General features: G+C 51.4%; 3 protein-coding genes and 1 non-coding gene across 8 annotated transcripts in view; 3 read left to right on the forward strand and 1 right to left on the reverse strand.

Annotated features, from left to right (window-relative positions):
• Positions 1-8,472, forward strand: part of EFCAB12 (EF-hand calcium binding domain 12) — a 28,178-nt gene extending 19,706 nt beyond the window's left edge. The window contains exons 7-9 of the mRNA XM_060161112.1: positions 5,336-5,495; positions 7,214-7,270; positions 7,950-8,472. Of these exons, the coding sequence (XP_060017095.1) occupies positions 5,336-5,495; positions 7,214-7,270; positions 7,950-8,280 (548 nt within the window). The 3' untranslated portion in view covers positions 8,281-8,472. The remainder of the gene's footprint in view (positions 1-5,335; positions 5,496-7,213; positions 7,271-7,949) is intronic.
• A 1,584-nt stretch (positions 8,473-10,056) lies between these two features.
• On the forward strand, positions 10,057-14,827 carry RPL32 (ribosomal protein L32). The gene is made up of 4 exons (XM_060161113.1): positions 10,057-10,145; positions 11,450-11,550; positions 12,161-12,342; positions 14,642-14,827. Exons 2-4 carry the CDS (start codon positions 11,455-11,457, stop codon positions 14,769-14,771), a joined length of 408 nt encoding a protein of 135 aa, XP_060017096.1. The 5' UTR covers positions 10,057-10,145; positions 11,450-11,454; the 3' UTR covers positions 14,772-14,827.
• Positions 11,241-11,380, forward strand: LOC132528302 (small nucleolar RNA SNORA7). The gene has a single exon (XR_009543181.1). It is a non-coding gene; the product is annotated as a small nucleolar RNA SNORA7 (small nucleolar RNA).
• Positions 14,828-15,468: 641 nt separating the features above from the next.
• CAND2 (cullin associated and neddylation dissociated 2 (putative)) overlaps positions 15,469-20,723 on the reverse strand; it is a 28,506-nt gene continuing 23,251 nt past the window's right edge. For 2 of the 5 annotated variants that reach the window (XM_060161118.1, XM_060161117.1), the window contains 4 exons: positions 20,300-20,469; positions 18,834-18,998; positions 17,613-17,720; positions 15,469-16,520 (listed from right to left, as the gene is read on the reverse strand). In XM_060161118.1, the coding sequence (XP_060017101.1) occupies positions 16,293-16,520; positions 17,613-17,720; positions 18,834-18,998; positions 20,300-20,469 (671 nt within the window). In that variant the 3' untranslated portion in view covers positions 15,469-16,292. Of the gene's footprint in view, positions 16,521-17,612; positions 17,781-18,833; positions 19,032-20,299; positions 20,470-20,723 lie in introns of all 5 variants that reach the window. The other 3 variants (XM_060161115.1, XM_060161114.1, XM_060161116.1) reach the window with 2 other exon arrangements.

The following is a 20,723-nucleotide window of genomic DNA, read 5'->3' on the forward strand; positions in this document are numbered from 1 at the left end:
CTCTCTGTGTGTCCAGACTTCCTCTTCGGTCTCTCTCCTTAGCCTGCCGATGGCCACCCTCTGGCTGTCTCTTCACATGGTGTTTTCCGTGTACACATGAACCCCTGCTGTCTCTCTGTGTGTCCAGACTTCCTCTTCGGTCTCTCTCCTTAGCCTGCCGATGGCCACCCTCTGGCTGTCTCTTCACATGGTGTTTTCCGTGTACACATGAACCCCTGCTGTCTCTCTGTGTGTCCAGACTTCCTCTGCGGTCTCTCTCCTTAGCCTGCCGATGGCCACCCTCTGGCTGTCTCTTCACATGGTGTTTTCCGTGTACACATGAACCCCTGCTGTCTCTCTGTGTGTCCAGACTTCCTCTTCGGTCTCTCTCCTTAGCCTGCCGATGGCCACCCTCTGGCTGTCTCTTCACATGGTGTTTTCCGTGTACACATGAACCCCTGCTGTCTCTCTGTGTGTCCAGACTTCCTCTTCGGTCTCTCTCCTTAGCCTGCCGATGGCCACCCTCTGGCTGTCTCTTCACATGGTGTTTTCCGTGTACACATGAACCCCTGCTGTCTCTCTGTGTGTCCAGACTTCCTCTTCGGTCTCTCTCCTTAGCCTGCCGATGGCCACCCTCTGGCTGTCTCTTCACATGGTGTTTTCCGTGTACACATGAACCCCTGCTGTCTCTCTGTGTGTCCAGACTTCCTCTTCGGTCTCTCTCCTTAGCCTGCCGATGGCCACCCTCTGGCTGTCTCTTCACATGGTGTTTTCCGTGTACACATGAACCCCTGCTGTCTCTCTGTGTGTCCAGACTTCCTCTGAGGTCTCTCTCCTTAGCCTGCCGATGGCCACCCTCTGGCTGTCTCTTCACATGGTGTTTTCCGTGTACACATGAACCCCTGCTGTCTCTCTGTGTGTCCAGACTTCCTCTTCGGTCTCTCTCCTTAGCCTGCCGATGGCCACCCTCTGGCTGTCTCTTCACATGGTGTTTTCCGTGTACACATGAACCCCTGCTGTCTCTCTGTGTGTCCAGACTTCCTCTTCGGTCTCTCTCCTTAGCCTGCCGATGGCCACCCTCTGGCTGTCTCTTCACATGGTGTTTTCCGTGTACACATGAACCCCTGCTGTCTCTCTGTGTGTCCAGACTTCCTCTGAGGTCTCTCTCCTTAGCCTGCCGATGGCCACCCTCTGGCTGTCTCTTCACATGGTGTTTTCCGTGTACACATGAACCCCTGCTGTCTCTCTGTGTGTCCAGACTTCCTCTGAGGTCTCTCTCCTTAGCCTGCCGATGGCCACCCTCTGGCTGTCTCTTCACATGGTGTTTTCCGTGTACACATGAACCCCTGCTGTCTCTCTGTGTGTCCAGACTTCCTCTTCGGTCTCTCTCCTTAGCCTGCCGATGGCCACCCTCTGGCTGTCTCTTCACATGGTGTTTTCCGTGTACACATGAACCCCTGCTGTCTCTCTGTGTGTCCAGACTTCCTCTTCGGTCTCTCTCCTTAGCCTGCCGATGGCCACCCTCTGGCTGTCTCTTCACATGGTGTTTTCCGTGTACACATGAACCCCTGCTGTCTCTCTGTGTGTCCAGACTTCCTCTGAGGTCTCTCTCCTTAGCCTGCCGATGGCCACCCTCTGGCTGTCTCTTCACATGGTGTTTTCCGTGTACACATGAACCCCTGCTGTCTCTCTGTGTGTCCAGACTTCCTCTTCGGTCTCTCTCCTTAGCCTGCCGATGGCCACCCTCTGGCTGTCTCTTCACATGGTGTTTTCCGTGTACACATGAACCCCTGCTGTCTCTCTGTGTGTCCAGACTTCCTCTGAGGTCTCTCTCCTTAGCCTGCCGATGGCCACCCTCTGGCTGTCTCTTCACATGGTGTTTTCCGTGTACACATGAACCCCTGCTGTCTCTCTGTGTGTCCAGACTTCCTCTGAGGTCTCTCTCCTTAGCCTGCCGATGGCCACCCTCTGGCTGTCTCTTCACATGGTGTTTTCCGTGTACACATGAACCCCTGCTGTCTCTCTGTGTGTCCAGACTTCCTCTGAGGTCTCTCTCCTTAGCCTGCCGATGGCCACCCTCTGGCTGTCTCTTCACATGGTGTTTTCCGTGTACACATGAACCCCTGCTGTCTCTCTGTGTGTCCAGACTTCCTCTTCGGTCTCTCTCCTTAGCCTGCCGATGGCCACCCTCTGGCTGTCTCTTCACATGGTGTTTTCCGTGTACACATGAACCCCTGCTGTCTCTCTGTGTGTCCAGACTTCCTCTTCGGTCTCTCTCCTTAGCCTGCCGATGGCCACCCTCTGGCTGTCTCTTCACATGGTGTTTTCCGTGTACACATGAACCCCTGCTGTCTCTCTGTGTGTCCAGACTTCCTCTTCGGTCTCTCTCCTTAGCCTGCCGATGGCCACCCTCTGGCTGTCTCTTCACATGGTGTTTTCCGTGTACACATGAACCCCTGCTGTCTCTCTGTGTGTCCAGACTTCCTCTTCGGTCTCTCTCCTTAGCCTGCCGATGGCCACCCTCTGGCTGTCTCTTCACATGGTGTTTTCCGTGTACACATGAACCCCTGCTGTCTCTCTGTGTGTCCAGACTTCCTCTTCGGTCTCTCTCCTTAGCCTGCCGATGGCCACCCTCTGGCTGTCTCTTCACATGGTGTTTTCCGTGTACACATGAACCCCTGCTGTCTCTCTGTGTGTCCAGACTTCCTCTGAGGTCTCTCTCCTTAGCCTGCCGATGGCCACCCTCTGGCTGTCTCTTCACATGGTGTTTTCCGTGTACACATGAACCCCTGCTGTCTCTCTGTGTGTCCAGACTTCCTCTGAGGTCTCTCTCCTTAGCCTGCCGATGGCCACCCTCTGGCTGTCTCTTCACATGGTGTTTTCCGTGTACACATGAACCCCTGCTGTCTCTCTGTGTGTCCAGACTTCCTCTTCGGTCTCTCTCCTTAGCCTGCCGATGGCCACCCTCTGGCTGTCTCTTCACATGGTGTTTTCCGTGTACACATGAACCCCTGCTGTCTCTCTGTGTGTCCAGACTTCCTCTGAGGTCTCTCTCCTTAGCCTGCCGATGGCCACCCTCTGGCTGTCTCTTCACATGGTGTTTTCCGTGTACACATGAACCCCTGCTGTCTCTCTGTGTGTCCAGACTTCCTCTGAGGTCTCTCTCCTTAGCCTGCCGATGGCCACCCTCTGGCTGTCTCTTCACATGGTGTTTTCCGTGTACACATGAACCCCTGCTGTCTCTCTGTGTGTCCAGATTTCCTCTTCTAAGGATACCAGTCAGGTTGGATTCAGACCCATCCTAACGGCCTCATTTTAGCTTAATCACCTCTTGAAAGGCCCTATTTCCAAATACAAATTCTGAGATTCTGGGAGTTAGGGCTTCAGTATATGAATTTGGGAGGACACAAGTCAGCCCATAACAGGTCTATACAAGGGGATGTGGCCAAGGGCCTTCAGGAACACAGGCCAACCAGCCTAAATGGTCATTGTCTGCTGCACACGCTGCCCACCCCTTGCTTGGGCGGCCACTTGCTGCCCGCCTGGGTGGGGAGGGCAGAGACAGTAGGAGACCCCACTGCTCTGGACACCAACTTTTCACCACATCATCGTTCCTTCCTCCTCCCCTGGGGAGCCTTGTCTACCTGGATTATTTACATTCCCTGGTCTTGGCTAGCGGTGGAGCTGCAGCTGTGTCTTCTAAAATACCAGCATGCTTGCCAGGTACCCGAAGGCTCCTGTGGGCTAGGTCTTTTCCCCGGACATGCCCCTTGGTCTGTCCCCACCAGAGGCTTGAGCCTCTACTGATTCTCTCCACCACTGGCTTTTGCTGGCTTCTGGGTCCGCACACAGGTGAGCTTCACCTGTCTGCAGGATCCCACCACCCATGGGCACATGGGAGCATCTGTGGGTGGGCTTCCTTTTGCTTCTGATTGGTCTAGATGGAAGAGACACTGGTCCATCTCTGACCACTGCCCTGGCCACTATCTGTTGGCTGTCCTTATGACAGAGGCATGATCTGCTGTGGCCCAAGAAGCACAAACACAGGGATTTCCAGGTCTGTGTTCAAGGCTAGAGCTTGTGTTCAAGGTCTCAAGCTTATGGGCCGGAACTCCAGAACATCGAGGCATTTCCTGTCCCCACTGAATATAGCTTTATTATTTTTCTCCCCCTGATTTTATAGATAATCCATGCTCACTTATATTCTTTGAAAACATAAAAATAAAAATCCCCCCAGCGTGAGTTGACCAGCAATAATATTTTAGTGACTGTCCTTTCACAAGGACAGTCTTTCTTTACTATTTACACAAAATTATTTATGTAAATCATTTTTAAAGTCGTGTGTGTGTGTGTGTGTGTGTGTATATATATTTTTTTTTTTTTTTTTTTTTTTTTTTTGCCGTACGCAGGCCTCTCACTGTTGTGGCCTCTCCCGTTGCGGAGCACAGGCTCTGGACGCGCAGTCTCAGCGGCCATGGCTCACGAGCCCAGCTGCTGCACGGCACGTGGGATCTTCCCAGACTGGGGCACGAACCTGTGTCCCCTGCATCGGCAGGCAGACTCTCAACCACTGAGACACCAAGGAAGCCCCTATATATATATATATTTTTTTTTAATGTAGTTTTCAAAAATCATTTAAACCTTTAAAAAATGTTGACATGGCACGTCTCCTCCTTCCCTCCCTTCCCTTCTCAGCTCCGCAATCCCTGCCCTCCCCGCCCCAATAACCAGCATTAATAACCTGGAGAATAACCCTCCATCACTGTGTCCAGAACATGAGATGTTTGTGTGTCACCATCTTAGGACAAGCCCTGCTCAGCAGCTGCAGGAGGGCGGAGCCCCAGCCCAGTGCTTCTTACGTTCTTTACGAGGAGAAAACTGCCAGCGACTGGGTCTAAGTTAATCTAGTGAAGTCTTGGGTGAGCCCTCCCGTCCTCCTCCTGGACTTCTGACCAGGACGCCCCTGCAGAGTGGGGTGTAGGGCAGCGCTCCGTCCTAACTACCCCCAGGCCTCGGGGCCACTGCTGCCCTAGCTGTGAACAGGCACCCTCACCTGTGGTCCTGTGAGCGGTACCGCGCCAGCCGCGCCTCCCGACAGCGTGCTGCGGTGATGCACACACCACCGTAGGGGAGGCTGGGAGAGGGCCTGGGGGACGCTCTGCGCTACTGTTTGCAACGTGCTGTGAATCTACAGTGATTTAACAATAAAAATTTTTTTAATGTATATAAGAAAAATCTTTTCAAGCAAAAATGTGAATTTGTTAAAACAAATAGACAAATCCCCCGCTCTGCCCCAAAGGCTCGGTATGGGGAGGGGTCTTGGGCTGACAGGCCGTATTTCTCTTGCTGCTCACAGCCCTGCTGTACCCGGGGGACAAGATCATTTTCCAGAAGGACCAGGTGCGTCCAATCCGGCAACCGGGAGGCTACTACTCGGACCTGAAGATCTTCAGTCCGAACCAGGCCCTGCTCCGATCCCAGGGCGTTTCCAAACCTGTGGCTCAGAAGCCTGACAAGCTGAGTGTCGGCCCCCTCCTCCCCTGCCTGTGCTCCTGTCCCACTGCTGCCCCTTTGCTGGGGGGCTGGGGGTCACGTTGTGCCAGTGTCTGTGTCCTAACCTGGCATGTCCAACCCAACTGATCACCATGGACTGGCCACGTGTCCCCGGGCACGTGTCTCTGCAGCCGCCTTGCCTCGTTCCCACACAGCCACCCTCCTGACCACATCCTACGTGACCCCAAGCTCTCTGGAAAAGGTTAAAAAGAGGGACTTCTTAGAGAAATGGGGGAGGACCCTTCACAAATTATGGGCTGGGTGTCAGGGCCCCTGCAAAGGACAGTGATGGCAGCCCCTTCTCTGTCCTGCCTTCTCTGGCAAAAGGTGGGCTTGCAGCCCCCCAGGAGGAGAACAGAACTCTGCACTGGGGCCTCCCCCTGACCCTCAGATCCCAAGTCCTCTCTAAGAAAATGTCCTCCTTTGTCAGGAGGTTGACCCGAGGGCAGGCTATGAACGAGCATCAGTGGTGACTGCAGACTGGAGAACGGCAGCATCCCTGCAGAGTGCGGGAGGAGGGGGCAGCTGACCAGATACCATGGGGGGGGAGGGGCCCAAGATGGAACCACACCGTAGGTCACTGCCAGCTGCCTGCTAGGGTAGTCTGGCCAGAACAGCGGGGGTGGGATGTAGCAGAGCCGAGTGGAAATCCAACAGGCCAGCGGTTAAATGGACAAGCTACCTTACTCACCAAGCCTCAGTATGTTCATCTGTAAAATGGGCACAACAGCTATACCACACACAGTGAGGACCAATGAGAAATGCAAGTAAGCTTCTTAGCAGTTAGCACTCGAGCACTGATTGTTGTTGTTTTAGCCTGCCCCGTCATGGCGTTCTCCAGTGCAGGAGTGGGCTAGGTCTGCAGGTGGGGCTGTCCACAGCCCTGGTTGGGAAGAGCTGAACATGAGCAGGGCAGGTGGTGGCCTAGAGAGTCCTTTCTGATCCCCTAGTGACTGCCTTCCAGCCCCTGAGTGGCTGCCACCAGTTCCTGAGCCATGAACCTAGGGAACCTGAGAAAGTGACTTTTGTCCTGCTTAGGTGGGCCACAGTTATAAAGGATAGATGTCCCCCGGGGCAGGGGTGGACTGGTTTCATTGGCTTCTTTGAATGCATTGTGAAAGATGCTGGAGCCAGACGCAGGCTTGCTGGGAAAGTGTGCTGCGGTGATTGGTGATGTCTGCTGGGAAAGTGTGCTGCGGTGATTAGTGATGTCTGCCAGGCCTGAGGTTTGGGGCGTTAGCTTTCACCACCCTTGTCCTCAAGGCTGGATTCAGCTCTGGAAGGCAAGTGGGAGTCAGGGGCCCCAAAAGGACTCAGATTACCGAGCATGTCTCATAACCATCTGGGAGGTCTCTGTGCTGGGAAATGAGAAACCCGAGGCTCCACAAGGGGAGTGACTTGCCCCAAGTCACCCAGCCAGCCAGGCCTTGAGCCCAGGGCTGTCATCCTGTCTGCCTGACCAATAGGGGCCCAGAGGTCTAGACACCCCAGCGCACTGTGTGTTCCACTGGAGCATGGGGGACAGAGTCAGGGCCCCACCCAGGTAGAAGAAGTTCTCCTTTCAGAGCTCTGGTCTGGACTCAGAAGTGGACCCCCTGTCACACTGACCTACTCCCCAAAGCCCCACTGACCTGGATTTCCTGTCTCCTGAAAAGGTACCTCTCTCTCTCTCCTCCACTAGGAACATGCTGAAGAAAGTCAAGAAAGTCAGCTTTAAGAAGTTTGAGGAATTCACCAGGTCCGTAGTGATCATCTAACTCTGGGAGGGGGGCGGGTAGGAGGAAGGTGCCCAGGACTCGCATGTTGCAGGGTGCACGGCAGCACTGCACCTGGGACTCAGTGCCCAGGAGCTGAGGGGCATAAAATGACACTTAGGAGGGCTAGGCAGACACTGCTCTCCAGATGTTAGCTCACGTAAATCCTCTCAACAACCCTATGAAGTTACCCTTAGCATTCCCATTTTGCAAAAGAGGAAACTGAGGTACAGGAAGTTTGACTATCTTGCTCAAAGTCACATCTCTATTAAGTGGTGGAGCAGGGATTCGGACCCAGCTGTGCTGGCTCCAGAGGCTGCATTCCGAACAGCACATTAAAATGCCTCTGCAGAGCAGACAGTGTGCACTTAAGAGTTTGGGTTTAGAGGCAGCAGACTGGCACTCAAGCCTGTGCCCTGCCACTTGCTGGCTTGTGTGGTCTTGGAGAAATAACTCAGCCTCCTTAGGCCTCCGGGTCCTCGCTGGTGAGGCAGATGGGACAATAGAGCCCACCGCACAGCACTGTCGGGAGGGCTGAGTACTAGAGTGCTTAGCACGGTGCTGCACCTCCACTCTGCTCACAGCGGGTGGGCTCCGCTGGGAAGCAGCCCCAGCCGCCACCTGTCTCCATGACAACCGTCCCAGTGTCTTCTCCTTCTCCAGGAAGCTGAAGGCGAAGAGGCCCAGTGGTCCGCAGCTAACCCATCCCAATTTCTTCTGGCCGGGTCACCTCCTGGACAAGCTGAAGCTCTACCTGCCCACTGTGACCGTGGACCGGAGCCTGGCGCTCTTCAGTTGTGTCCAACACCAGTCCCAGGCCTACTCAGCCACCTACCATCCCGACCACTGGTGGCCCATTAAAGACATGAACTACATGACCTATGCCTATTACGATGCCCCCAAGATCTACCACATCAACTGGACTGGCCCAAGTGTCACCAAACCTAGCCATCCTGGGCCGGGGGCCAGTATAGCTAGCAGCCCAGAGCCGTAGACACAGGGACGGTATCAAAGAACCAAACAGAAGTCGTTTCAGTGGGAAGGCCCGGGCCAGCTCTCTCCAAACTCAAAGTGTGCAGTGTGTCAGAGAGTGGATGTGTCCAGGGAAAGATGTGGGTTTTGAGCATTTCCCTCTCCTGACCTCTGTCCTTTTGAAATAAACCACGTTGGAGTTTTTCTCATGTCACCTGTGATACAGCTGATGTGATTTCCTGCTCAGGAGCTGTGGCCAGAGGGATGTTGGCAAAGCTGGGGTCCTGAGCCTGGGAAAAAAACACACATTGCCTGGGGTTTTGACGGGGATGCCTGCATGGCACCTCCAGCCTCTCATCCTGGATCTCAGGGCCCACCAGGAAGCAGCAGGCAATGTGGGTACCCCTGTGCCCTTCTCTTGAAATAAGTGTCCCTCATCCCCCAAAGAATGAGCCATTTGGGTCACTACTTCCAAAACTCTTGGGCCTTTCACAAGTGCAAGCACACTGGTTCGTGAGCCCTTCCCCTGATTCGCCCACCTGACCCCCACATCAAGACATTTTCCTTCACAACACGCACCCTGTGGGCTGCTGTTAGCACAGTGCCTCTGTGCTCAGCAACCCAGTTGACTTCCACAGCCCACAGGGCAAGCAGGATTCGTGAGGTGTGGCGCAGTCGCGTGAGGTGTGGTGCAGTCTCAACCCTACGGCGTGCCGGCTGTGTGATCTTGGACAAGACATTCCCTTCACATTTTACATTTCATGTCTCTGGCTCTCCTCAAACTCCCCTTCACAGTCAAAATCTCACGAAGGAGTTCTCAACACTTGCTCCCTTCCCTTCTCACCCATTACGAAGTCAACAACACCATCCACTTCAGCTTCTGTCTCCATCTGGCCCTGAAACTACTCTACCACAGATCACTGATGGATGACATGACATCCCTATCGTGTTCGGGCTCTGTTTTTGTTTTTTTTTTTTCCTCTCTTGAAATTTGATTTTCACGATAACCTTCAAAATAAAAGCTAGGGCTTCCCTGGTGGCGCAGTGGTTGAGAGTCCGCCTGCCGATGCAGGGGACACGGGTTTGTGCCCCGGTCCGGGAGGATCCCACGTGCCGTGGAGCGGCTGGGCCCGTGAGCCATGGCCGCTGAGCCTGCGCGTCCGGAGCCTGTGCTCCGCAACAGGAGAGGCCACAGCAGTGAGAGGCCCGCGTACCGCAAAAAACAATAAAAATAAAAGCTAAACTAAAACAAAGAACAATTAAAAATGAGGCAGTCTAGCCTAATGGTTAGAAGTGTGGTTTTTTTTTTTTGGCGTCAAATCTCCATACTTCACTCTCTACATATGTAAAATGGGAAAACTAATAGAACTACCTCATGGAACTGTGCGAGGCCCACTGAACGAGAGCTGTTACAGTCTCATTGCTGTTTACTCTATAAATTCACGTGAGAGAATTATTAAAATGTCGCTGTTTTGTTCCCTCCTGGCCACTAAGAGGCGCACTTCGGAAGAAGAAACGCGGGAGGCAGTATTCTAAAAGCTGGATTATCCTCCGGAGGGGCGGCTTCAATTCCTGGCGGAAGTGGATGCCTCCTCACCAGGTCTTAAGAGCTCAAAAAAAAATTCCAAATTTTTACGTAGTCCCAACGGCAGGCATGAAAATTTTAGCGCTACTCCTAGATATTAACATCTAGGAAAACACAAGTATCCTCGAATTTTTTCACTATTATTTCTCTGGCGTGTCTATAGTATCTTTGAAGGACCAGAAGCCGAAAGTGCTCTTCTTTTCCCTGCCAGGACCCAAAGGTGAAGTCCCATCAGCCTCGCGCGTTACCTTTCCCTCTTTTCCTCAGCGGTGCTTAGGGAGGTGGCCGCCATCTCGTACTCGGTGAGTGTTAATCGTTGGCCATCCTCGTTTCTGCGGTCTCCATCTGGCCCCATCGCTCCCTGCCAAAGAGGCCCGTCCTTCCGAGCACTCGTCTGGGTGGGCATGGCTCTTGTCGGTTGGCTGGACCACCTACAGGCACAGAGCGAAGCGGCCTGGAGGGTGATGGAGCTTCGCTTCCCAGGGCCGCTTGCTCTCCTACGGGGGCCGCCTGGGGTCAGAGCTGCGGACAGGTTGTTGGAGTCCTGGGGGCGCAGGGCGCCGGTTGGGGCTAGACTAAGGGGGCTCCTGGGGGCCGTGGCAAGACTGAGGGGGTTGCGGCCTTACGGCCCTGGGACACCTCGCTAAGCGATGTCTGCCCACGTGTATTCTTCTATGTCCGCTGCTCCACGCTCCCTCCTTTTCAGTTTTTGGCTCTGGGGTTGCCTCTGCGGCGGAACTGCCAAAAAAACAAAAAAATCGAGGTGCGAGTCGAATAATTCAATTGACCGAAATTCTGGTAGCGGGTCAGGATCTCTGGGAACGTGAAGCCACATCCTGGTCTTCGAGGAAATCATTGGGGGTCGGGGGAAGTTCATTTATTGGACAGATTTATTAAGTAACTGCTGTGTGCTCAACAAAGAAATTGGTGGCCGTGAAGAGAACAAAAAGGGTGCTGGGGTATAAAAGATAAGGTAGCCGAAAAGGGCATCTTGAGGAACGTAACTTTTTAAAGCTGGTATTCGGATGATGGTCAGGTGGAACAGAACGTTCCAAGGCTTGGAGGCATTTTAGAAGCACATGACGGTTTTGTGTATCTTTTGAGGGTGTCATAGAGCAGCAGCACCCTAGGGGAATTACAGGTTTCTCTTTACTGCACATCTCTTGTGGTCCGCGCACTGCAGGTGTTCAGTGTGCAATATCTCCATTTAAAAGGTGAGAAAACTGAGATTCAGGTTCGTGAAGATTGCCCAAAGCCTGCAATTGGGCCATCTCAGGGCCGGGAGACTTTGTAGAATGGGATTTGCTGCTCCTTTGCAAAATTTCCCTTTGTGGTTAATTTGTTTTCGGTTAGCTGTCGGCATTCTTTCTTGGTTTTGACTGGGCAAGGTGACCCCTGACCTCCCAGGACCGCGTCTGGAGAATGGCTAGTATTCTGCCAGCTTCGGAGTCGGGAGGGAAAGCAAGCCTGGCAGAGGTACCCATTCCATTCCCAGTTTGCTCCGTAGCTGGTGATTGGAAGATACTCTGCAACAGGCCCCAGGCAGGGTGGGAAAGCCTCCTTCCAAGACTCATCTTTGACATGGTCTCTTGCCTCTTTCTTGAAGGCACCATGGCTGCCCTCAGACCCCTCGTGAAGCCCAAGATCGTCAAAAAGAGGACCAAGAAGTTCATCCGGCACCAGTCAGACCGATATGTCAAAATTAAGGTGTGTGGCCCAGGACGGAAGTGTGTGTTGGGATGAAGAAAGGGGTTCCTAAACAGGCTGTTGGGTTTCTCACATCCCCAACTCAGATGACCTTTGGTAGGTGAACTGGTCTGTGGCTGGTGGTAGAGTTCTCTAGAATCCCAGGTGTCTCTGCCTTATTGGCACTCAGTCTCTTGATGTGTAAATTGAAATTTAAATGGCAAGGGACACTTGCCTGTTTTGAGGTGTCTAGAGGCTTATATTTGTTATATTTCAGGTGGCCTTATGACAATATGAGAGATAGATTACGCTTATTTCATAGACGAGAAAACTTAGGTGTTGATTGCGATGTTAAAAGCCATGCTTTTCACCTTACTTTATACATGGTCTCCTCGCATCCCATGGGTATGTAGTCTGCTTTTCCTTTGCTTGGAAGGAGTGTGAGTTTGGATCTGTATTCCTGCCGGTGAGATGCAGGAGCTCCTATTTTTTTCCACCAGAAAAAATGTAGTGAAATCCTGTTCCCTGAAGACAACTACTGTTCGGCACGTTTCCTTTTCATCTGGTCCCTTTTTTCTCCGAAAGGAAGAGTTAGTGTCTTCACAGACACTAACCATGTGTTTTCTTTCAGCGGAACTGGCGGAAACCCAGAGGCATTGACAACAGGGTGCGCAGGAGATTCAAGGGCCAGATCTTGATGCCCAACATCGGTTACGGGAGCAACAAGAAAACAAAGCACATGCTGCCCAGCGGCTTCCGGAAGTTCCTGGTCCACAACGTCAAGGAGCTTGAAGTGCTGCTGATGTGCAACAAGTGAGCTGGGTCCCACATCTGGGTTCAGGTGTCAGAAGCCTGCGTGTGTGAGCAGTTTGGGCAGGGACTCTGGACCTTCTGGAACGCATCTGGAGGAGTGCTGTGTCCTCAGGAGCTTGGGTGATGCTTGTTGGGGACTGCAGAGTGCTTGCTTTGCTGGAGAGATGTGGGTTGGGAGCTGTCCTGAAAAGTGTAGAGACCAGGACCGGAAGAGAGTAAAAGTGGCTTTGCTTGAGCTTGACAGCACGGCTCCTGCCGTAGCCTCTGGCAGTCATTTTCAGAACATTACTTATGCCGGGGATGGGGGGGGATGAAATGTAGCCTCAGATCTAAGGGACACTTTACACTGTGGCCACAGGTATCTTCAGAAGGCTATAGGAGTAGAGGAATTGCTGCCTCATTTTGGGCTGTGATCTGAAGTGGAGAAATGGGGGGAAGGCTGCAGGCAGAGAGGACAGCTTACACAGAGTTGTAGGGGTGCAAGAGGGTATGGAGGTTCACAGCATTATTTTAGCGTTTTGAGAAATTTAGACAGTTGGCGAGCTCTGTGTGTAAGAGACTTTTGGTCTGCTTAGGGCCAGACTGGGGCAGTGGGATGAGAAAAGATTTCTCATGGGTAGTGATTTAGATACAATTTTAATCTGGATTGGGGGGAATGGTAATTTTTGGTTAAGCAGAGGACAGTTTGTTTTCTTCCCTTCCTGTTAAACAGGAGCTAAAAAACCTGCGTTTTCTTGGTGAGTTAGAAAGGACATGGAGAGAGTGACCAGTAACATTTGTGTGTACGTATGTTTACAAAGATCTTTTACCTGTAGTAATTGTAGACACAAGTAATAAACGACCATTATTCTCACTTTCAGAAATCTAGCCAGGCATTGAAATGCTGCAGATACTCTTTAGAAAGGATGAGCATAGGAATTAATGTTGGATGCCCAAACTGCAGTAAGCAGGTTGATAGAGAATTGTGACAGAAAGATGCAGTTTAATATCTTTTGTGTAGCAAAGATGATTGCTGTGCAGATGTAGTTGGTTGCCATAAGATAAGTCTTTTTAATAGCAGCTTGGCAGTTTGTATCAAGAGGCACAGAAATACTCTGGATCTAATTTAATTCACAAGTTCCATTTCTGGGCACTTATCTTGAAATAATTGAAAAGTAGGGAAACTGTAAGCTGATCACTGCAGCAGTAACTGCATATGTGTAATTGGTGAATGGTGGGGTTACAAGCGCCGGCTGGAATGTTGTGTGTACGTTAAAAACGGTTGTCATGTATGGAAAATGCCCAAGCAGAGGGAAAAGTATTTGAAGTATGTGCAGTGTGATGGTGATTATTAAATACACATGGATGAGGACTTGGGGAGTTTTTGAAAAATGTATGATGCAACTTAAGTCTCCTTGGAAATAAAGATTGGGGAAATGTTTTAAGATATTGGACTTGAGTGGACTTCTTTACATAAAACAGAAGAAGTTCTCTGTCTGGATTGGTTTTTCTCTTGCTTTGAAGCTGTTTTCCTGCAGAGTTCTTAAAAAGAACTGTGCCCACTGCCGTAATCACTCCCTAGTCTTACTCCTCTCTCTGCTGAAATTCCTCCTGGGGTAGAGTGTCTTCTTAATTCAGTGTTGATGGCTTCATAAATCACTTCCTTACTGAAATGTGCTTATTAGGCCAATCTGTTGTCAAACTGGGGTGTGGTGTGGCTGTGAAGGAATGAATAGAACGGTACCTGGCACCAGCTCAGGAAATGTTAGGTGTTGTCATTCACTGGGTGAGTTTAGGTATTGTTACTTTTCAAGATTTTGTCTGCAGCAAACTGGTAAAATGTTTACGGTCTGGGCTGGTGAGCCCTTGGCTTAATCAGGCTGTTGGGCTTTGCTGTTGGTTGCTTTGCAGAAGCAAAGCTTTTCATGGGCAAGTCCGAGCTCCCTGAGACTGCCTTGAGCTGGGCAGGCTGGTTCAAAGGACTGAGGGAGAACCTTTGCACCTGGAGTCTGGGGCTGAGCAGTCCTGCCTGTGTGTGACTTGGGAATTCACCTCCACTTTGTGGGCCTTGGTTTCCTCGTCTGTAAAATGGAGGTGCTACCTGGATTACAAGGCCGCTGGGAGGGTTAAACGAGAGGGATCATTACCAGGGAACACTTCAGAGCCGTGTTGCTAGTGCCGTGGAATTAGGGGAGTTAGCAGCTCCCCCCACTTCAGTGCTGTAGCTCTGGAAGCAGAGTGACCAGGGCTATTGCCTTCCCGGTGGAACACATAAGTGTATTTTCCAGGATGGCCTCCTTACGTACCGATTCTCTTCCAGGTCTTACTGTGCTGAGATTGCGCACAACGTCTCCTCCAAGAACCGCAAAGCCATTGTGGAGAGAGCAGCCCAGCTGGCCATCAGAGTCACCAATCCCAATGCCAGGCTGCGCAGCGAAGAAAATGAATAGACAGCTCGTGTGCACGTTTTGTTTAATAAAACTGTAAAACGGCCATCTGGCATTTCCCCCTTGGTTTTACTCTTCAGTTTGTTTGACAGCTTGTCACAGATTGCTCTTTTGCCTGTTTGTGCTCTATGGAACCTTCTGTTTGGAAGCCGTTTGTAAAGGATACGTGATCCTTCCTTCATGGGGCCCAGGCCTCAGGTGCCCAGAGCAGCCTTGGTCAGCTCCAGGTGGGCTCAGGAAGATGTGGCCCTCAGACCACGGTAGGTTCTGAGACCCCTGGTGAAGGACCTTGCATCTTGGAGCAAGTAGTCATTTTTAGCCTCACTTTATAAAGTGAGGAATTACCCTGTGTGGTTCTTGTGAAGATTGAGGACAATCAAGTTTCCTTTTCAACTACAGTCCTAGACCTTAGTCAACAGTACCTAGAATTCAGCTGTTTTTTGAGGCTAAGAGGCCATTTTTCCAAGACATGGTATTATTAAGTGGCAGCACAGGTCACAAGGAACAGGGCACGTGGCACTCTATAGCACAAGGTTGGATTTAAGGCCCTTAGTTCAGTAGATAAATGTCTTACAGATTCGCTCCTGTTCAAAACTCAGTCTGAAAAAAAAAAAAAAACTCAGTCTGAAACGTTTGAGTAAATTGGGGAGCATTCTGATAGTCTTGACTACAGAGTAGAGGAATTGTGTGGAGAAAACAGTAACAGTTGAGGATCTGTCCTTTATTAACCTGGGATAGCAGAAAATTCTTTGGCCTGTCGCTTAATGTTTCTGTGTCCTTGATACTAAAAACTAGAAGGGACATGTTCACAAACCACCTGGTTACACCTCGATGGGGGGACATGAAAGGTGGTTTGTACTTTTTCATTTGTGCTTTCCTGTCTCTCAGTTTGCTACCTAAGAGTTTCGGGATTAGAAGAAAACATTACATCTAATTCCCTACCCCACTCACCGGCCTCTGCAAAAATAATACACATTCCTGGTTTATCACTGCCAATGAGAAAAAAAGCATTTTGGATTCTAGAGTGTGAATAGCTCTGAGAGGTACCTGAGTTTAAGATGCCCAGCCAAAGCACTAATTTTTGGCACATCGGATCAGGTGAAAACGTGGGAGCAGTGTGAATGGCGCATCTAGGACAGCGGGGAGGAAGGCATCCGGCTGCCTCCTAAGCTTTTTGCAGCTGTGAGCACAAGTATTTCTAAATACTAAGTACTCGCTGAGGCTGGGACCCCCAGTTTGAAGGAGCCAGGCTGACCTGTGTGAAGTCACATCCATCTTCCGTGGAAGCTTTGGAAGAACTACCACACCCGCTTTGAATAACTGTCCTGAGTTAAAAGGGCCCAACTGTTGGCAGCCTTGCAGCTCTGACTGGGGTCCCTGGAGAAGGTGCCCAACCAGGAGAGGGAGGGCCCCAGTGAGATGGATAAGGGGCAAAAGTTAGAGGCCTGTGGTGCTGGGAGGGTGAGGCTCTGTCTTCAGTGGGCCTCCTTGTGAGTTAGGGTCCCCAGGGGGTGGGGTGGGGCACTAGCTGAGCTCCATGGAGTCTGTGCTGGGGGCTGAAGCAGAATCCTTCTGGATGCTTTCAAAGAGGGTGGCCAGCTCGGGGTTGGATCGAATTTGGGACGAGAAGTCAGCCATGATGGGGCTCTTCCCCACTTCTGGGATGGTCAGCAGGGCGGCCACTGCCCTCATCGCGGAGCGCTTCAGTTCATCTTGCTTCTCAAACTCCTGTTTCACAGAACCAGCTTTGACCTAAGGTGGGGAGCAATGAACAACGAGCCATCCTTTATTGAACACGGCCTTGCATTTCCCTGGTCACCTGTCATCCTCCCCAGCTCATGCGCCATCTCCTATCTTTATTTACTGCGCTTAAAGCAGGCTCTTGGCACCATTGGACTTCAAGAATGGGTTGCTGTGACAGCCTTCTAGCTGGCCTCTTACCCCCAGTCAAGTCCTTGCCTCTGCCACCCATTGTGCAGACAGGCTGGGGAGTAGACTTCCAAAGCTGCCTCGCCTGCGTTCCACTGCTTTATCCCCTCCCTCTCCCGCTTATTCACAGAATCTCAGGAATTTCCCCACTGCTTCTGGAATAAAGTCCAGATCCCTTCTGCTCTGCTCTCAGGACACTCAGCCCAGACAACACTCGGGCCCTTCCCCGAAGAGGCTCAGGTAGAGGTGAAAAGTTTGGCATTGGGGCTGGACGGTCCTGGGTTCAAACGGCTCTGCCCCCTAAGAGCTGTGACCCCTCTTTAAGCTCCAATCTAAAATACTCTGCTTTCTTCTTGGTTAATTCCTACTCTTCCAAAACCCAAATTAGTTTTGCATTCAGCAGGCATTTACTAGGTGTGATAGGCTCTGTTCTCCACGTGACAGCTTTCCGTGAGCCTTCTGCCCCAGATCCTCCCCGGACCTTGAGGCACTCCAGGCTAACTGCCCTATACCAATCAATGAATCAGTCAGTGATTCTATCTTTCTAAGGGTCTGACTCAGTTTCCCAATTAGGATGTGAGAGGAGGGAGTCCATCATGTTCAATGTTGCATCCCTAGTACCTTGCACAAGGCCCAACCCTCAGGAAGTGTTTAATGAGTGAAAGAAAGAGCTAGGTTTGAATCCCAGCTCTGCAATTTACTAACTGTGTAGCCTCAGTCAATAACTTAACCTCTCTGAACCTTTGTTTCCCTGCGTGTATAATGCTAAGAATAAGTACTCTGTAGGGCAATGATAATGATCAAATAAAGCACTTCATACACCACCTGTACTGCAGGAGATTCTCAGTAAACAGTAACCATGAACGATCTGCAGAGAACCCGGCCGGTGCGCCCAGGGCTTGGCAGGGGGCTTACCTTAGCGGTACAGGTGGCCCTGAGGGGCTCGATGAGCCGGTCCACCCTCTGCAGGACAGGCACAGGACACAGGGTAGCTAGTCGGGCGAGCATGATGAAGGTCAGCATCTGCCCAGGAGGAAGGAGACAGTTCTTGGTGAAATGGCCCAGGACAGAAAGGAGCAGGCCCTGGGGAAAAGCAGAGGTCTGGAGCTCAAGCCCAAGCTCTAGCAGCCAGGCTGCCTGCCTGCCACACTGACCTGTGTGTACTGGCACTCACCAGATATTGGTTGACGAAATTAAGGAATGTTTCTGTGCATTTTCCCGGGAAAGACTGAGATTTACAACAGTGGTTCTCTCTAGGTGGAGTGGAACTTTTTGGCGATTACTACTCACTTTCCTATTCACTTTTAGATTGTCTAAACCCTTTAAGACAAGCATAATTCCTTTTGATTATTTTACACTGGTTTTTTGTTACAAAAATGATTCATGTTCATTGTATGTATTTTAAAAAGCTACAAGGATAGAAAGTAAAACCTGTCTCCCTCACAGGTAATAAAAAAATGGCCCAAACTTCTACAACTCACTTATCACCTAACAGTGAGTCTTGGCCACCTTCCATGCCAGCACAGAGATCCCTCTCCGTCCTTGTAATGCTGCCAGGATCCCATCCATGGCTGGAGGTACCCGGCTTACTGAGCCAGCTCCCCATGAGTGGACATTTTGGTAGCTGCCAGCCTTTCCCAACTCCCAGAAAGCTGTGGAGAACCATCTCTCACATAAAACTCTGAATGTATTTGTATTTTTGAGTCAGTTCCATGAAGTCAGTTCATGGAGTGTCTAAGAATTCTAAATTTTAAAATGTTTCTAAGGTATGGGGATATATGTATTTGTATAGCTGATTCACTTTGTTATAAAGCAGAAACTAACACACCAGTGTAAAGAAATTATACTCCAATAAAGATGTTAAAAAAAATCCCCCCCCCCCCAAAAAATAAAATGTTTCTAAATTCTACATTTTTCTAGTTCTGGTCAAACCATCCTCCCAAGAGCTTGCCCAGTGTAGACTCCCACCAAAGGTGTGAGACGTGGGTTCTTTTTCTTATTGTTAAAGAACAAAGCAGCTGTTTTCACGGGGGCGCCTGGGGCAGGGGTGGGGGACAAACAAGAAGTGGGCCCTGTGGCGCCTGGCTGTCCTCCCGCTGCGGAGTGGGCCTGGGTCCGGCAGGGGGCTCGTCCTACCCGGATGTCGTAGTGGTCCTTCAGGCCGTCCTCCACGTGGTTCAGGAACTCGCAGATGTCCAGCTGGCCCAGGCAGCTCTCGAGCAGCGAGTACATGCTCTCGAAGGCTGCCTTCCGCACATCCAGCCCATCGTCCACCGTGTGCTTAAAGGGCCCCATCTCCACCTGCAGGAGGGAGGGATGACAGCGGGCTGGGGGCTGTGACCCGTGACCCCAGGGCATAAGGACACCTTCCCAGGTTCCTGCTGCACCCCTCCCCCTCTGCTGTTCAGTACTGCGTCCCATCCCCAAATCATGCCTTAGACCCTTAAGTCTCCATGCCTTTGCTCAGCCCATGATGCCTTTTGATAATAATAGTAACAATAATTATAATTACAATGATTAGAATCTACTGAGCAGTTATGATGTGCCAGGCACTGTGCTGAGTGCTTGACAGATGACATTTTACTCATTCAACAGCCCCAGGAAGAGAGTGTTACTATTAACTCCATTTAATATATGAGGAAACTAAGGCTCAGAAAGGTTAACTAACTTGCCCAAGGACACTAGCCCAAGCTAGTAAATAGCTCAACCAGAATTAAAACCCCAGGTCTCTCTGAAGTTATAACCAGAAGGCTCTGCTCTACTCCTTACCCCTCAAAGCCCAGCTCAAATGTCCCCTCCTTTTGGAAAACTTTCCTAACCCCTCTAAACAGAGTCACACCCTCCTCAGCAATGCCAGGTGGTTCAGCCCTTCTCATTATATCGTGCAATGACTTGGCTGTTCAATCACTTTTAATCTCTGCCTCTTAAATCCTAACTTCACCAAGTGCTCTAAGTAACTTAAATAATCAGCAGAGAGGGTATCCCTCCGTCTCCTTCAGGAGGCCATGAGCTCCCTGGTGCCTGGACGCAGGGCTGGTGCTCCATGAACACCTGCTGAATGTTGAGTGATAACAAGAGTTGCTGGGGCTTCCCTGGTGGCGCAGTGGTTGCGAGTCCTCCTGCCGATGCAGGGGACGCAGGTTCGTGCCCTGGTCTGGGAAGATCCCACATGCCGCGGAGCGGCTGGGCCCGTGAGCCATGGCCGCTGAGCCTGCGCGTCCAGAGCCTATGCTCCGCAACGGGAGAGGCCACAACAGTGAGAGGCCCGTGTACCGCAAAAACAAACAAACAAACAAAAAAAACAACCAAGAGTTGCTGACATTTACTGAGCACCGACTGCGTGCCAGGAGCAGTTCTGAGCACTTGTAGGATTTAACTCATTAAAAATCTTCTCAACAACCCTATAATGTGGACATGGTTATTTCCCTCCCTTTGCCCGTGAGGAGAAACTGAGGTTTAGAGAGGATCGCGTTGCCCCGGCCAGGGTCACACAGCTGGGAAGTGGAGGGGCAACCCTGACCCTGTGGGCCGGACCTGCTCTGATGAGCTTGACCCTAACCCTGGCCCCAGCCGCTCCCAGCTCGGTCCTCCCACGGCTTCACCTCTCGGATGAGGTCCCGGCGGATCTTCGTCTCCTGGTAGAGGAGGGGCAGGATGTCGTCCAGCAGGTCGCGGACCAGTGAGGGCTTGTTGTGCACGGCGGAGTTGAAGAAAGCCAGGGTGGCCCGGCGCACATTCAGGTCTGGGTCCTGCAGGCTCTCCATGAACTCTCCTGGCGGAAAGACCAGAGGTGGTGTGGGGGGCAGCACAGCCAAACACAAACCACCCCCACCCCACCGTGCTTATCTGGTTAACGGGAGCCGTGCAGACCTGGCTGGACCGGGACAAATGTGTTCTGAGCATCTACTCTGCACAACAAACCTTCAAAGTCCAGATAAGAATGTAGACTTGAGTCTGGCCTGGGTTCAGATCCAGGCTTGACCACGTCCTAACTGTGGCACCTGCCTCAATGTCCTCAACTGTAAA

This window comes from Lagenorhynchus albirostris, chromosome 10 (genome assembly GCF_949774975.1).
Source record: "Lagenorhynchus albirostris chromosome 10, mLagAlb1.1, whole genome shotgun sequence".
NCBI lineage: Eukaryota > Metazoa > Chordata > Mammalia > Artiodactyla > Delphinidae > Lagenorhynchus > Lagenorhynchus albirostris.